Genomic DNA, 16,550 nt, shown 5'->3' with positions numbered 1-16,550 from the left:
TAAAAAATTGTCTCAATCTGTAAAGCATTAGATATGTACTTCAGTTTTTCAAAGATTTTGTTTTTCCTCTGCTGATAGCTCTAAAGTATGTGTCCTGAAGAAAAAAATACTCCTTCATTATTTCAATACCAAAATATATCAGTGTTTGCAGTTTACCTGCAGGTATCTGGGCTGGTCTGTGAGGGAATAGTGAGTGACCTTTGTAGAATAAAGGCTTGAAAGACTTCTGATGAGCTTTACTTCATTAGGGTAGTGCTTATCAGTAAGAGCACAGCAGAAGAGTCTTGTTAGCTCTCTGTAAATGTGCAGCCAACCTAATAACTGATAAGAAGGAATACTTGGTAAAGGGGAGAGGAATATGGTGACTAGAATATTTGATCTTGCAAGACATCATCTAATGGGTTGAGTCTTCATATGTTGTTGCTGTTAACATTCCTCTGAAGCACTGTTCTACTGTGTTTAATTCACCTAAATTATTTCATCACAATTTATTAAATCTTCCTAGTCAATAACATGGAGTTAGGAATGTGGCCTCTCTTGCACAAGCCTTGTGTTAAAAGCTAAACTTTGGTCAGGTAACAGTCCTGAACCTGTGTGTGGTCATTGACCTAAGAAATGATTGCTCACCACTGGTAACACTGAAGTGACAATTCTTAGAAGAGCTTTCCAGCCATTAACCTGCTGTGAAAGCTTGGTGTTCCTCCTCTCTGCCAAGCTCTGTGAACTTGATAGAAATGACCTGTAAAACAGAGTGTGCTCTTCACACTGCAGCAGCTGAGCTGCAGCAAACTTCAGGAGCCTGGTTATGCAAGTGGTATTTTTGTTTTGTTTTTTCCAGCTTGGTTGTTCTAAAGTACAAAGTTAACTAGGCAGCTTCCTCTAGGATTATTTGTATTTTATTTATGAGCAGTGATGTCTCTTTGTTTAGTTTAAATTTATAGTTCTGCCAAATAGAGTTTGGATGTCAGAAGCTTTGCCAATGAGTATTTAGGTTTTCCTCCAATTTTCCCCCTTTTGACTAATTCCTATTGTTCACAGAGGTCACAAGAAACAGTTACAAAGTAAGTGTAGTTTGTAAAATGCTTCTGTGTTTTGACTCTCACAACAATTACATTCTCCATTTTTTCTTCACCAACAGCGCTTTATCCAGTATCTTGCATCCCGGAACACTTTGTTCAACCTAAATAACTACCTGGACAAAAGTGCCATGCAGGGTAAGGATCTTTCACTGAAGGAGATTGCTCTACTCCTTTTTCTCTGTGGTGGTGCATGCCTTGGTGCACACTAGCAGCTAAATGACGTTTAAGTGGAAGGCTGGTTTGATTTTTATTGTGTGAGACACCAAAGAATGTCCAGCCAAGAATGCAGACACAGGTAAAGTGAGATTCTGAGTTACCTGGTGAGTACTAGAAATCTATCTGTAATGTATGTGGCATTGCACACACAGCTGTAAATTTTATTAAGTGAGCTCTTAATGCTCATTAGAATAAACCAGATGAATTATCAGTACAATAATAATTTTTGTTGTTGCATTTTAAAGACTCAGCAGTAAATATTTACTGTTAAGGTGCATGGAATGGTAACTAAGATGTGCTGTATAAATAGGGAGAACTTCTTCAAATCTCTGATAAGTCCTTCAATTACTTGCTAGTGGTAGAAAACATTTTTAGGTTTTTATGAGGCTTTTGAGAGATGGCAGATAAGTTATCCAACTCTTCAGCATTTTACTAGGAATACATTTTTATTCTAATTTCAAGTACATTTTAACAAGAACTGCTTGGTGCTTGCCTAATCTTTCATGCTCAGTTCTTGCCTAATATTTTAATGTATTTAGGTGTTTATTCTCATAATTGCACCAAATGCTTTCCTAATCTTAGCCACTTGGGAAGAAACTAATGTCTCATCTCAAGATCCTGGAAAGTGCCTAGGAAGGACTTCTTATGCAAGCTGACGTAAAATAGGCTAGTAGGAGAACAGTTCTTGAAAAGAACTGAAAAACTTTAGTTTTTCTTTCAAAATATCTAATTTACAAATGCTTAACTTCCAGGCTATGATATGTCTACCTTCATTAGGCGATACAGCAGATACTTGAATGAAAAAGCACTTTCATATAGACTTGTAGCAGTTGACTTCACCAAAATGAAAAGAGGGTAAGACTACTCTGCTACTTGTGTTTGACCCTTCCTGTTGCAGGGGGTGGGACAAGGAGGAACACAGTTGTTCCTGAACTTGCCATAGAATGGTGCTCTTTTAGCCCTTGGAAGCAGTGTTGAAACAATACAATGTCTCTATATCTTATAAATGTATGTCCTTTACTCTGTAGGATAGATGGAGTGATGAGAACTATGAATCCTGAAAAGCTTCTGAAAACCCTTCCAATCATACAGAACCAGCTTGATGCACTCCTTGATTTTGATGTAAGTACTTTAAGCTCAGTGTTAAGTAACATCCTCTCACTTTGAAGTGAGAGTTTCATTATTTTGTTAAATACTAATTTATTTTCTCATTGCTTTCTACACAGGCAAATCCAAATGAACTAACAAATGGTGTTATAAATGCTGCCTTTATGCTCCTCTTTAAAGATTCCATTAGACTTTTTGCAGCATACAATGAGGGGATTATTAATCTTTTAGGTATGTGAGAATTTTTTTAGCTTTTAATTTTGTGAAAGATATTGAAAAAAACTAAAGAACATAGACAATTTATTACTTCAGTTTCTTAATAAATTTTCTCTGCTTTGTTGCTGTTAAGTGAAGCCTGTCTTAGTTTTAGTGACCAGGAGCATAGGCTTACACATCCACTTCTACCTGGAAGAATGCATATTGAAACAGAAAGTGAAATGAGAGGGTGATTGGTGACACTGAAACAAAAATGCCATGAAAGTGCAATGGATAACCTTTGCAATTGGACTGTAAAGGTTTGGTGAGATATGTGGTGTTTTGAGTATTTAATATACTCACAGTATGGCTGAATTCTGTTTTCCTGTTCTTTCTTTAAACCTTGACTGGTAGGTGAATCTGCCTGAGCTGATCAGATGAAATTGAGGGTTGTTCTAAAAGGGTGATAAGCTCCTAGCAAAGCCTTTTCATTACTATTTAAGCAAATTTATGAATGAAGCCATCAGTTTGTTCTGTTAATCCATTAATTTTTACACAGTGCCATATTTGTAAGTATATAGAGCAGAACCATAAAAAGTACAAGATGTGGTTGATGCTCCTTTGGGTAGGTCAGTTCAGTATACATTTGATACTTCAGTATCAAAATGTATTGATTCAGGGTCTAAAAAGGTAAATAAATACCAGGAAAATTTTCAAATTATAAAATAATTTGTCTCATTGCCAGCTTTTAGAAAAAAAGCTGACTTTGTGAAAATATTCACCATAATACCTAATTTAACAATTTGCACTGATTCACATCCATGTTTAATAAATTTTTGCATTATAGTCTAACACAGTGAAACAGAAAAATCAGTGGGTTTTTATTGACTGACTTATAGGAATAACTGAAACCTTTTATAATAAGCTTGAATACCTGAATAGCTTTGACTTACTACTGTCCTGTTACTGAACTTTGTATCAAATTAACTTCTATAACACTGTGTCAGCTTTTTGCCTGGGAGGGTATTATCTTACAAGAGTTTTATTTGCATCCTCAGAAAGATATTTTGATATGAAGAAGAACCAGTGCAAAGAAGGCTTGGATATTTACAAAAAATTTCTAGCCAGAATGACCAAATTGTCAGAGTTCCTCAAAGTAGCAGAGGTAAATAAATCTATGTGTATGGAAAGGATAGAATTTAACTGTCTGTACTGGTACACAACCAATATTCACAGAAACACCTTGAAACAGATTGTTTGTTTAACTTCACTATACAAGGAAGTTTTCTAGAGATTAGATATTTTAAAGATTGTATATGCTTGTTAACATGGAGTGGGATTCTTGGTTATATCCTTTTTATTAGCCAGACCACATAGTAAACTTTCTGAAGTATCATTATAAATTTTATGAATGCTCCAGAATGTATAAACTGATTACTGCAGTCTATTTAAAGATATTTATAGGGCTCTCCTTTACTGTAAGTACTTAAAAATTGATAACTAGTTCCAGTAAGCAATGTGGCTGTTTCTAATGCTTCTAGCAGGCTTTTCTGCATGAAAGTTAGGCTGGATGAAAAGCTGAGTTTGCCTTGAGATGCATTTTAATGTATTTTTGATTTCTAAGGTGTGTTCCTAATGAAACTTGAAGCAGTTCACAAAATTGTGAATATCCCTTTTTAATATGCTAGCTTCTATGTAACATTCAGACACTGCTGAATGTGTTTTTATGTTCATTGACCCTGCATGTAGTAATGTACTTTTTTTCCTTTTTTTGTAAACCCAGCAAGTTGGAATTGATCAGGGTGACATTCCAGATCTTACTCAGGTCAGTATACATTGCATATTGATCAACCCAGTTATTTTCTTCTTTGTGTTTTTAAAGGTTGGTATGTAGCATAGTAATCTTCTTGAGGCTGTGTTCTCTTTCATGTATTTATATGTGGGAAATATGTATAGTAGCTTCTCACATGGATTAAATGTATTCAGTACTTACACTTGGGAGTTCTTAAGGAGATTTTTTGGTTGTTTAAAGCAATAAAACCCACAGAAAATAATATTTTTCAAGAACTTCTGGTTTTTATCACAGAGGATTCCCTGGTAAGTGAGCAGAAGTATCTTCCATGCCTAGAGGAAAGCCTTCTATTTCACTCCAATGTCTTCCAACACCCTGAAAGATGACAGTGAGCTGGTTCAGTTGATTTTTTTTTTCTGTCCCCTTAAGTCTGAGGAATAAATTTTATGTTTCTATATCAGCTCTTAATGCTGGCTTTGATTTTATTCAGTAGTATGAGGGACATTTGCCATGCAGGTTGTGTGCTGGAAAACTCAGTCTGAAAGGTGAAATGCAGGGAAACATCTTCCAGTGAGGATAAACTGAGGGGCAGAAGGGAGGTGAGAAAATGGTTTGTTTGACCTGGTGAGCAGGAAACACTGATAGTGCACAGAGGTCAATAAGATAATTCTTTGGGAGTCCCTACAGTTTATAGGGATGTTTTATTTCTCACCTAGGGCCAGCCCAACAGAGCAGTGTGTTTGTCATTATTTCTGTAGCACAGAGTAACCTGCAGGGTGCAATAAACAGCCTGAGGAGGCTTGGGCACAAACTGCAGTGCTTTAGAGCTGAGTACTGGAGCTGTTGGAGTGCAGTCAGTGACAAGCTAACAATCCAGTGTGTAATGTTGGAACAGCCACATCTAATCCTACACTAGCTTCTTGAAATTCAATTTCATGGGCTAATTGTGAAAACTATATCTAGTGTGAAGATTTGCCTAACCTTAATCAGTGTCTTTTTAGTATGGAATTCAAACCCAAGCCATTGTCAGTGGTGTTCATTACTGCCTACAGTATGATTTCCATCTGAAATCAAGCATGCTTCAAAGCACAGATCTCTAATGCTTGCTCCTAGCATTTAGTATTAATGACTTTAAGAACTTGCCTGTGTGGTAAAAAGGAACTATGACTGAAACCATCGGGGTGAGGGCAGGTAATGACTGAAAACAGGAGTTTGAAGTTTTCTGTTGCTGTTTGATCTTAGCGTCATACTTTGTCTTTTGATTAGTGCTGCAGTATTCAGCTGGGCTGTATTATGCTAATCACATTATACTGAAGTTATTTATACCTCACTGGGTTAGTGTGCACTTGGCCACTTAATTGGGTCATTAAAAGGCTCTTGAAAGCAAGTGGGGTTTTTTTTATTTACTAGGAGTAGGGGTATTTAACTTCATTTTGCTGCTTTTTTTAATCTGAAACTTTCAGTGAGAAAATACTTAATATCTACTGTGCCCACAACGTTTTATTTCTAATAGCTCAGCTGTTTTGTTGTAAGAGCACTTACATGAGAAAAGCAATTCTGAGCTGGTGGTAGACCTCAGCATCCTGTGCATTTTTGCAATTTCAGTGCCACTATTAAACATTCCACTTAGACAGAAAAATTTGTGGCATTTAATATGAGTTGAATAATTGCCCATCCATTTAGTGCCACTTCAAAAGGATCTGCTGTAATTTCTTAATATTGCCACTTTTGCCTGTTTCTGTGAAGAAAATTTCCTTTGTAGGTGCCCTGTTGATGTTGCTTTCTGTTAATAGCTGTTCTTGTATTCCATGAACATAACTGGGTTGTTTCCCTCTGTATGGATGTTAGTCTGTCTTGTGTTTTGTGGGGTGGGGGATGGAGGTGAATAATGAAATACAGCCTTTCTCAAGTCAGTGGCTGGATTAGCCCAGGTATAATTTCTGATATAAAACTATCCTGTTCACTCCAAGTCTGATGTTTTGTTGGCCATGTGCAATAGTGAGAAAGTTCAGAGGAGGTTACTGGATTGTTTGGTTTAGTTCTTGTGGTTGAGGGGGTTGTTCAGAGGGTTTTAAAAAAAGTAAGTACAGAATATGCATTTCCATACAAATAAGTTTGAGTGGATTTGGGAGGAAAAAAAATACAAGGAGAAGCTTTCTGGAATTAGGGCATGGTCTCCTGTTACTAAGATTATCTAAGCAGCTGTGCCATGCAATGCCTTTTGCAAGCTGTTGTGCCTCCTGAAAGGTAAAAGTATGGGGAGGTTTGGATTGATTTGGGTTATTTTTTGTTTTGGTTTTTTACTTGTTGTTTTGGTTTTTTGGTTTGGGTTTTTTTGTCCCTGATACCTTTCCAAAAGGTTATTTCAAAATGTCCCCCTTGGGATTTAGCTGTCTGGGTCGAACGCTGAATTTATTCATGACCTGGGGTGAGGTAACTACACTGTCTTAGCTTACCTTGCTCTACTTAAGAAATACAAGCTCAGGTCTTCATTTTAAGACAAGCAGTTTTATAGGATTATTTTGATTGCTTTTTTTTTTTTTTTTTCCATCTCTGAATTAATCTAGCTTGAATTTGCCTTCAATGAAAGTGGGAAGGTAGAATTGTGCCCAGTATTTCAAAGGGGAGCTTGCCTGCCAAAGCCTTGTGTGAATAATATTTTCCTCTTTCCAGGAAATGCCTCGTTCTAGCTTTTGGTACAGAAGGGCTAGCAAGGGCAAGTTTTTTTTTCCTCCAAACAATGCCTGTTATATCTGTTCTACCTCCTGAAAGTTGGCAAGTGGTAAGAGAGGCTTAATGTCTCTGAAACCCTGCCAAGTGAGGAGGACTGAGCTGGCAAATAGATTTACATTTTAGAGGTACATTCCCTTCATCTGAATCTACAGTAGGATTTCTTTCACTTAGAATAATTGAGTTGGTTTATTGTGCAGTTACATGTTGAATAGCTACTCAATCTGCAGTAGTGTCCTTGGGATCAGATTGGATTTGATTCCCTGTTTTATCAAACCTAACATCCCTGCTGTTGTCAGGTGTTTCTATTGCAAGCCTTTGACTGTAAATATTTGAGTGGAGAGTGACTGGGTTTTTGTTGTTACTTGGGAAAATATATAAAAAAGGCCAGGTCTTTGTCTGGGGACTTGTGTGAGTTTAAGGGAGTAGTGCTTCATCAGCTTGGGTTATTCATTTAATTCTAACACAGCAAATACTGTTGCCAAAACCAAGAATCTGACTTGCACGCACAGAAGCAGAGCCACTGTGGGGAATCCTTCCCTCCTGCCCCTGTGATCCTACTCCTTTTAAGGAACCCCCACTGAGCAGATGGAATTTGGGTGTGTAGGATGGCAGCAAAACCCAAAGGCAGCATTACTGATGTGTGAGATTTTGTTTGGTTTTCTCACCAACTAAAAACAATCTGTGTACTAAACAATGGTGTGTTGATAGAAGCAGTGTTTTATAAATACTTTTAATTTTAGGCACCCAGCAGCTTGCTTGAGGCACTGGAACAGCATTTGGCTTCTGTGGAGGGAAAGAAAACAAAGGAAGTCTCTGCTGCCAGCAGGTGAGCACCCAGTGAATTACAACAGTGCCCGTACTTAAGATCTGCCATTGTCATTCTACCAATTTTCAGGATTCAGTCGTGTGCTATTCTTGATTTTTAGTCACTGCTGAATGTATCTTCCTAGACATATAAATGAAACATCTAGTGAGTAATAGTCTGATAGCTTAGCCACATTTGAAATGTTGGTATGTCTGCCTGTGTCTCAGATGGACTTCTGATTGTGCTGTAATAAACCACTGAGCTGAGATCTTGTATGTTACTCATTTTAGCTTCTACTTTTTTGAAGTCCTTTGACTTGTAACATTTATAAGGTGTTTGGATTTTGATACTCTTCTTACCCAAGATAGGATGGTATTTATCTGAATTGTTATTATTTATATATTCATGGCCTACCTCTCAGACCATGAATTTATCTTAACTTTCTCCTAAAAGTTCTTCAGCCCCTCTTCAAAACAGCCAAATTAGTTTAGATGTGTTGTGCTGAAAGAAATTGTGTTATTCTTTCTGTCAAGTACAATATCAGTATGAATGAAAATATTTCTGACTGAATAATGAGAGATCTCTTTTGGCATAGACTTTGTCCCACAGAAACTTGGTAAATATTGATAAATGTATCAGGCTGAGCTATGTTCCCAATTTACTGTCTTTCCCCTCAGATTATTTTTTTCAAGTATCTATGGATTCACTGCCACAATATTCTGTTCCTGTGTGTAATGATGTGCTTTCTTTGCTATTACACTGTGTACAAACAAGCTTTCTGTGCCTCTGACATTAGAATAACATTCCAGTCTAGTCTAGATAACTTTAAAGAGGAAAGACAACTGCTGTGTTCCACATTTCCAGTTCCTACCCACTGAAACTTGAGGGAGTCACACTGTGCAATTGTGCCTCTGTCACCAAACTGGTTTTGGTGTGTCTGCTCTTTTATGTACCAGAGGGAAGTGGTGACTGGGAAGGAGGATGACACACGACTAGATAAGGCACTTGATGATGAAACTGTGAGTGATGTATACCTGACCATGGGTTTTTTAATAATATTTTTTAAAATTCTTGCTCCTTTTAGAGCCAGTGCCCTATCCAGTGCTGTTTCCACACTTGCCAATACAGGAATGTCCTTCAGCAGGATGGATGAGAAAGAAAAGCAGCAGGCATTGGAGGAGGAGCAAGTTAGACTGCAGGCACTTAAGGTAGGATGTTTTTATCAAGGTTTGTATTCAAAGATTTTTTGTAGCTGGATAAATAGTGAATGGTGATGAAGCTTGCAAGGTGTTTTATGTGAGGAATGTGAGCTGTGTAAAACATACACCTGTGCTTTAAGCAGTGCTCTAAAAATGCAGTGAACATATCTAGAAGTAGTAAGGGATGTAAACCTGAAATTAATTTAAGCAAGGCTGTTACATAGCTACATTATGATTGGGTTGCACCTTGTCATACTGATTTCTGAACATCTGAATTGGACCATGAAGGGACTCATGAAGTAGAGAGATGAGCCTTCCTGAACAAAGGTCCATTGAGCTGTTTCTCTGATTGACTGTGGAGGAGCCTGGAATGTGTAGCTTGACTAGAAATGATTTACTTCTAGGCAGATATGGATTAAAAAAGAATTATTTAAAACATCAAAGTCTCATCTTGATTTTTATGTACTTTGTTAAAACAAATACCCTTATCTCTAACTCCAGTTATTTTTCTGTTTTTAGGACTTCATAGAATTAAAATTTTCTTCTTTGAAAAGGACCAGGACTGAAATGTTAACAAATTAATAAGACTAAAATGCCAACTGTCTCTCTTACCTTTCAGGAGCAGCGATTAAGAGAAATCTCTGTAGTATCAAATTCCACTTCCACATCAGCATCCCCAAGCACTTTATCAGGAAAAAGTGTGAATACCACTGTAGCTGTTGATCTCTTTGCTGCACCAGCACCCACAACAAATAGGTGAGAGATACTTTGCTTTCCAAAAGAAACAGGTATTACTGCACTGACCTGTAACTCCACAATCAACTGCAAAACTGTGATCCTGGTTACCTCTCAGGTACCTTTTGCTGATGTACACACAATAATTCTTTTGGTGTACACACAATAATTTTGTCAGTAAGTGCTTAATTACCAGTTTGTTGTATCACTGTTGTTGATGGGCTGTTAGCAAATAAGAGAAAATGAGATTGGTAAGAGTGTTCATAAAAGCAAGAATGCAATGCCTGTTACATATCTTTATATTATGCTCTCTGTCTCTCATTTCTTATCCAGCATGCCCAACCTTTCTAGTGATCTTTTTGATCTTCAGCCTGCATTTGTTCCAACTGTGCAAAGTACTCCAGCTATATCAACATCAGCAAGCAATGCTTGGGGAGGTGAGCTCATACCTTGATTTGACTGTCTAAATGATAAGGGAATTCTTAGAATACAAGGTTCATACTTAATTGAATCTGCATCTTAAACCTTAACTATTTTGCATCCAACCATTCATAACAAAATATGAAGTAAATAATCTAAAAATTCTGACCAACTCCTTGAACACATAGCATTAGTGTTGATGGAACACAGGAGCAGAACTGTTCAATAAAGGGGACAGGGAGAAGAAATATAACTCAAGATCTAAGTTTAAAAACACTGGCAAATAAAACCTAAGCAGGTTTAACTGAGAACATCCTGGAATAGTGTTTCCATTTAATTAAGCAATATTTAATATACTTCTCATTTAAAAGGTGTTGGTAATTTCAGAGTTCTTGTAAAAAAGCTGTGGGCCCCAGTTTCTTCACCCATCCTTCCAAAGAATGGTCAGGTTAGATGTCAGAAGTGGCTTAAATGCCAAAAGAAGGCAGTGATAACACCATGGTAAATGTTAGTATTTTAATAGGTGGAATTGATACTCTCATATGCTATTTAAAAGGTAGATTATTGAAGCCAAAAATGCAGTATCTAACTTCTTTGATATATGTTCTGTCATTCTCCCCCTCCCACCTTATGTCAATAATAGGATTATTTTCCCTAAACAGAGCTGTTAAGATTTTTATCTGAAACTAAAACTTTGTATCTAAGATTTGTCTTTAGATAATATCTATCTAAAATTTGTATCTAACTTTGATCATTAGGTAGAATATTTACAATTTGACTTTGTCTAAAGATTCTCATATTCAATCATTCAGTCTGTTTTTCTTTTCCATTATTTGTACTCTGTATTCTTTCCTTCACTTCTGCATCTGAAAGGTCCTTTCTCGTCTTCAAATGGTTGTGTTGGTTCTCCACCTCATCTGGACATCTTTGACATGAAGCCAGTTGAAGAAGCTGTAAAATCTGCCACCCCTTTCATCAATTCTTCTTTTTCCTCCAAACAAACAGTGGAACTATTTAGTGGTAACAAAACCAAACCCCATGTAATTTATTTGCAAGTGGGGGTGATAATGCTGATAATATGGGCCATGTAATCTTTTTGTGGTGTGTGCCAATCTTCACTTTTTATTAACAAGTGAAAATGGTGCATTAATTCCAGGTGTAGTAAATTATATGTTTCCTTAAATGTTTATTTCTGTAGTTGAAATAAACTGTTATTTTGTTCTGCTTGCCCAGTCTAGACTTCCTAAGACCTGCAGCTGATATCTTTCAAACTGCAGCCTCCTTTCTCTTTTGTAATGGGGAATGCAGGAGTTACTTGGCTTTTCAAATCTGTAAAATAGAAAAAAAAACCTTTTTATAGTAGTAAAATTTCCTAATTTTTAACTGCTGACTTAATTGTTGGGTTCCCTCTTCCTTTTTCTCTTTAAAACTGATCTTATTTTCTTCTCTCTTTTTGCAAAGATGATTTTAGTGGTCATAAACCAACATATGCTTCTGTGTATCATCCTGTGACTGTTGATGGTAATTGGATTTTTTTTCTTTCCATTTTTTAAAACTTTCTGGTTTCACTAGAATCAATGATATTACTTCATGGGTGTATTTCATTACTCTGCTTTTTTTTTCAGGTTTTCCTCTTCATTCAGCTTCTCCAAGTACTGCCTCTTCAACAATTAATGTGGACTTTGATGCTGTTTTTGGAGGAAAATCTACGGCACCAGAGTACAGGACTGCAAGTGGTAAAAACTGCCTTATGATTAATTTATACCCTACAGGCAAAAATTGCTTAACAATTTAGCATAATTGCTACTGCAGTTGGAAATTTATTAACTTAATATATTTGCGAGGTGATTATGAGCTGATAAGAGGCAACCAGTTCAGTTGGTAGTTATTTACTTTGAAATTAGCTTGGACTGATTTCATTCTCTGTGTAATAACTGTTTCCTCTCTCTCTGGGGGAACAAACTTTGAATGTGGCCCACTGGATTCTCCTAATGGGTAAGCTCATGTTCATTTTTCTTCTGTATTTTCTCTTGATATGTGGTGATGATTTCTCTCTGATTCCATCCAGAAGTGCAGAACTGGTTCTGTGTGTTTCTCGAAGAATACCTGAGTTAGTCTTTCTCTTCTGTGTAGCAAAGTATTGTTAAAATACAGTTCAAGATTCTTTTAGATTAGTAGGTACAATACAGTATTCCATGAAAAATAAGAAGTTATACTATGCTTCTCTCAAAGTCTTAAATACTTCCATAATGTTGTACCTTCACATATACTCAATTTAGTGCTCTGTAAAGAAAATACCCCACTGGCCTATAGATGTCATTTATTAAATGTAGTGTAACCATTTTGTTAACAGTTGCTTTTATTTTCTTTGTTTAGGTTTTAACGTTCTAGATGATGTATTGCAACCCACAGTACCACCACAAAGTCAAAAAGGCACTGTAGCCAGTCAGCAAAGTGGAAAAATTCTAGCAAATGACCTTGATTCTTCACTTGCAAATCTAGTAGGAAGTAAGTGTGAAGCCTTTAAAATTTACTTTTCCATTTTTACTAAAAGCAAAATAAGCTTTTTTTTCCCCTCTCAAATTAAAATGCTTAAGGATTTTGTCTGCTTCTTTTCCCTGACAGATCTTGGCTTTGGAGGAACTCCATCCAAAAAGTAAGTATATGTATGCATATATATGTACTTAGAATATTTTCAGGTGACTATTTAACAGTCTCTGGCACTAACATGGCAAGAATTTCATCTCTTGAAACAATCCAAAATAACTGAGAAGTGTATTGGAACAGTGTGTTTGTGGTTAGTCAGCACGATGTGGCCAACCTTAACTTTTAAAGAAAATCACTTTAATTAGTTTTGCAATTGCTGTATTTTTATTGAAGTATTTTTATGTTTATGAAACACTATAAAAGTTACCCCAAACTCCAGTTAATCATTAAATGCACAGTGCAGCACTGATAGTTCACTTTGAACACAAAAACAAGCCCCAGACTTCACACTTACTGGAGAAGAGATGCATAAGTAATTACTGAAATTCTGTGTTTGTTCATAGATTTCAGCTCTGTGCATGCATTAAGGGATGTTTGGGTTTCCTGTCATGTTGTTTTACTCTAGCTGTTGCCTCTCCATGAAAACTAACACCATGGCTTCATTTTAGATCAGATATGCAGTGGTCTCAGCCTACAGAGAAAAAACTTACTGGTGGAACAAACTGGCAAGCAAAAACAAGCACATCAACCACGTGGACCCCAACTCCCTTACCCACTATTCCACACATGGTAATTTCTGTACTGTGAAATCACACTTCATTTTAGCAAATGCTGCTTCTCTGCTTACATTCATTTCAAATTAAATTTAATTTTAAAATTCAAAGGCATTTGATACAAGACTGGGGGTAGCAGGGAATGCTTGCAGGATCATAGGATATTGCTGAATGAGGTAGAGATTTTAGCATGCTTTATTTCCCCTCACTGAAAAACTTGTCCATTAAGGGCTTACATCTCAAGTGAAGGGTGGATTACCTGTCTGAGTTCATAAATTCTTTTGGGATTGAAACAAATCATCTCAGTCCAGAAAATTCCCAATATGCATGTTTGAGATGCTCCCATTCCCCCTGACAGGCAAATGTGCACACAAGAATTCACCTTGAAGAATCCAAAGAATGTGTTTTAAGGGCAAAACTGCAGTTCCTTCCAGTCTTTGCTCCTTTCTCAGTTTTATCATGAAACACTGCTGCAACCCCTGCAAGGCACCCCAATAATGAGGTCAAGCAGCACTTTGGACTTCTAATATTGCTCAAAAGCAACTTCATATTTTTAACACAGTAGAAAATGTTAAGTGTATCTTTTATAGTTATTTAAATGAAGAGTTTTCATTTCTAGGAGGAGTATTTGTAGGCAACTGACTTTCATATGATTTAAGATTTTTCAACTGTGTTATATTCATAGAAATATGAATCACTTCTAAAATAGAGCTCTTAGAGGGAAGTAGATGTTCATCTCAGTTATACAGACAACTAGGATAATTACCACATTTCCTGTGAATTTTGGACTGCTGTCTGACTTAATTTTGCAATAACCATAGTTTTGCCTTTAATGCGTCTTTTCCTTGTCTTATGACTATGCTCATTCAGAATTAGAGAAGTTGAATGCAATATTAAATCCAGTATTGGACTCAAAAATGAAACTAAAAAATTTGGTGAGAGGGCACAGTTGTATTGCACTCTCATGTGAAATTTTTTTGAGACCATACAATCTCTCTATCCCCTCTAGGTGCTCTGGAATGTGTTGTTAGAGTGCTGATGCATTTTTTTTTCTGGAACATAGAGGATACCTTAGTACCCATTGATCACTGTAGATTTAAAGTTATGTTTTATTTCATATGTTCATCAAGTCTAAGCATTTGACTGTTTTATGCCAGGTGTCTGGTCATGCATTTTCCTGGAGCTCCAAACAATTACTGATGTGAAGATCTGGCTCAGCTCTGAGCTCTTTAAAATGTGTGTCCCAGAAGTGCAGAGTGCAGTGTCCTGGCTGGCCTCTGGCACTCAGCTCACCCTCCAATTCATGAACCACTGCATCCTGTCCCATAGCCAGGGTTTAACCAGCACCTGACATTCAGTGCAATTAGCACAGCTTAACAAAGCATGGCCTTAGGAAGCACATGAATTGCTGGGCTGTGAATGTCACCTGATATAAGGCTGAAAATGCTCTTCATTTTTCTTTTGTCATATTGTGACATGTGCTGACATCAGATGTTACTATGTGGGCAACACCAACCTGACTAAACATCTGCTGCTATTCAGTTCCTAAACCAGATGGTCACTGGCTTTCTTGGCTTTTTTCCTATGCCCTTCTCCCATAATGGGAGGAAGAAGGAGCATTGCATGCCATGCCCTCTAAAAGCTTCTCACACACATGCTTGTGCAAGCAACATGCTCAAACCTGGCTAGGTGTAGTAAAATTCCTAATTTTGCTGTAAGTTGTACTAGTGGTAACTTTCTAAGCTTATTAATTTATGTTACTGTCATTGCACTTTTTTTCCCCCACACTTTAATGGTTTTAATAAGTGAGCATAGTTAAAAACTGTTATGGTACTGGACTTGAATCCATCCCTTAGTTAGAATTTCCAGCATGAATACCTATTAAATAATTTTCTATCTTATCCTTTTGCTATGCCAGAATGGAGTACACTATCCTGCATATGTAAGTCAATTTCTTGTAAATACATTGGTTATTTTTAGTACTGAAAAATACGTAGTTTTCAAAGTTCTGTATATCTGTCACTAAGTTTGCATGAGTTTCTCTGAAATTTAAAATTTTCTTGTTTAAAGGTACCTGCTCCTATCACATACCCATTGACCACACCTCAAGTGCCTGTATATGGAATGGTAAGAAGCTTGATTTGTTTTGAGTTCCTGAAAACTGAGTTGTCTCTACCAGTGGGTTTCATGTCATGAATTATGATGTTCGAGCCATCCTGCACATTAAATGTGTTGGCAATAGTGTGTAAAATCTGGTATGTTTCTCATACTGCATTGAAAGATGACTCTGGGGTTGATATAGCAGTGGTTTTTAAAAGCTTTGACTTTATTCTCTATGTGTGTCTATATTTTTCTTTTTTACTATACTTTAAATGCAAAAAGATGTATCTTGTGGAAGTAGTTTGCATTTTATATATTTAGTTTTGTGGGGTTTTTGTTTTTCTCACAGGTACCTCCTCAGGTTGGAGCTGCTCCTTTGATGGCACCCCAGACAATGATGTACACACAGCCTGGTCTAAGGCCAACAAATCCTTTTGCACCCGTTTCTGAAACTCAGGTGAGCAGTGCTCTTTAATCTTGTTCACATTGAAACTTCAGCCTTGGCAAACACAACCAAAGGCTTCATGAAAGGCTGCAGGTGTATTTCTGCATGTGCAAGTGAGGGGTTCCTCAAGGGCAGCAGTTTTTTCTGGTGAGGAGGCAAATTCAGGTGATGGAATTGCAGGAAGCAAGGAAGAAAATCAAAATCAGATTTTTACTTCTCACTGTTTCAGTATTAAGTAAACAGGAGTGGTGAAGGTATGTAGGTTTTATTTTCCTTATGACATTAGCTGGATACTTGATTTAGTCATGCTGACCAGAGCAGTGCTGGAAGCTTCTTCAAGGATCAGGTGATGTGGGAGGGGAAAAGGCATGGACAAGAGATCATTCAAGCTGGAGAAACTGTACTCTTGTCATCCAAATACATTGGTCTTAATATTCTTTGGGGGTTTAAGTGGCAAAGCCTAT

At 36.9% G+C, this 16,550-nt stretch overlaps 1 protein-coding gene across 6 annotated transcripts in view; it reads left to right on the top strand.

Moving 5' to 3' along the window:
- Positions 1-16,550, top strand: part of VBP1 (VHL binding protein 1) — a 39,062-nt gene that overhangs the window by 7,786 nt on the left and 14,726 nt on the right. For 2 of the 6 annotated variants that reach the window (XM_063170571.1, XM_063170564.1), the window contains exons 3-20: positions 1,139-1,214; positions 2,048-2,150; positions 2,324-2,417; positions 2,522-2,633; positions 3,656-3,762; positions 4,381-4,422; positions 7,863-7,948; positions 9,012-9,135; positions 9,746-9,882; positions 10,195-10,298; positions 11,155-11,301; positions 11,743-11,802; positions 11,907-12,017; positions 12,658-12,789; positions 12,907-12,937; positions 13,437-13,557; positions 15,612-15,668; positions 15,991-16,098. In XM_063170571.1, coding sequence (XP_063026641.1) covers positions 1,139-1,214; positions 2,048-2,150; positions 2,324-2,417; positions 2,522-2,633; positions 3,656-3,762; positions 4,381-4,422; positions 7,863-7,948; positions 9,012-9,135; positions 9,746-9,882; positions 10,195-10,298; positions 11,155-11,301; positions 11,743-11,802; positions 11,907-12,017; positions 12,658-12,789; positions 12,907-12,937; positions 13,437-13,557; positions 15,612-15,668; positions 15,991-16,098 — 1,752 coding nt within the window. The remainder of the gene's footprint in view (positions 1-1,138; positions 1,215-2,047; positions 2,151-2,323; positions 2,418-2,521; positions 2,634-3,655; positions 3,763-4,380; positions 4,423-7,862; positions 7,949-9,011; positions 9,136-9,745; positions 9,883-10,194; positions 10,299-11,154; positions 11,302-11,742; positions 11,803-11,906; positions 12,018-12,657; positions 12,790-12,906; positions 12,938-13,436; positions 13,558-15,611; positions 15,669-15,990; positions 16,099-16,550) is intronic. The other 4 variants (XM_063170566.1, XM_063170567.1, XM_063170569.1 and 1 more) reach the window with 4 other exon arrangements.

Source organism: Melospiza melodia, chromosome 16 (genome assembly GCF_035770615.1).
Source record: "Melospiza melodia melodia isolate bMelMel2 chromosome 16, bMelMel2.pri, whole genome shotgun sequence".
In the NCBI taxonomy this organism is placed as follows: Eukaryota; Metazoa; Chordata; class Aves; order Passeriformes; family Passerellidae; genus Melospiza; species Melospiza melodia.
Note: the sequence above shows the minus strand (reverse complement) of the source record. Positions and strands in the feature narration are given on the sequence as shown.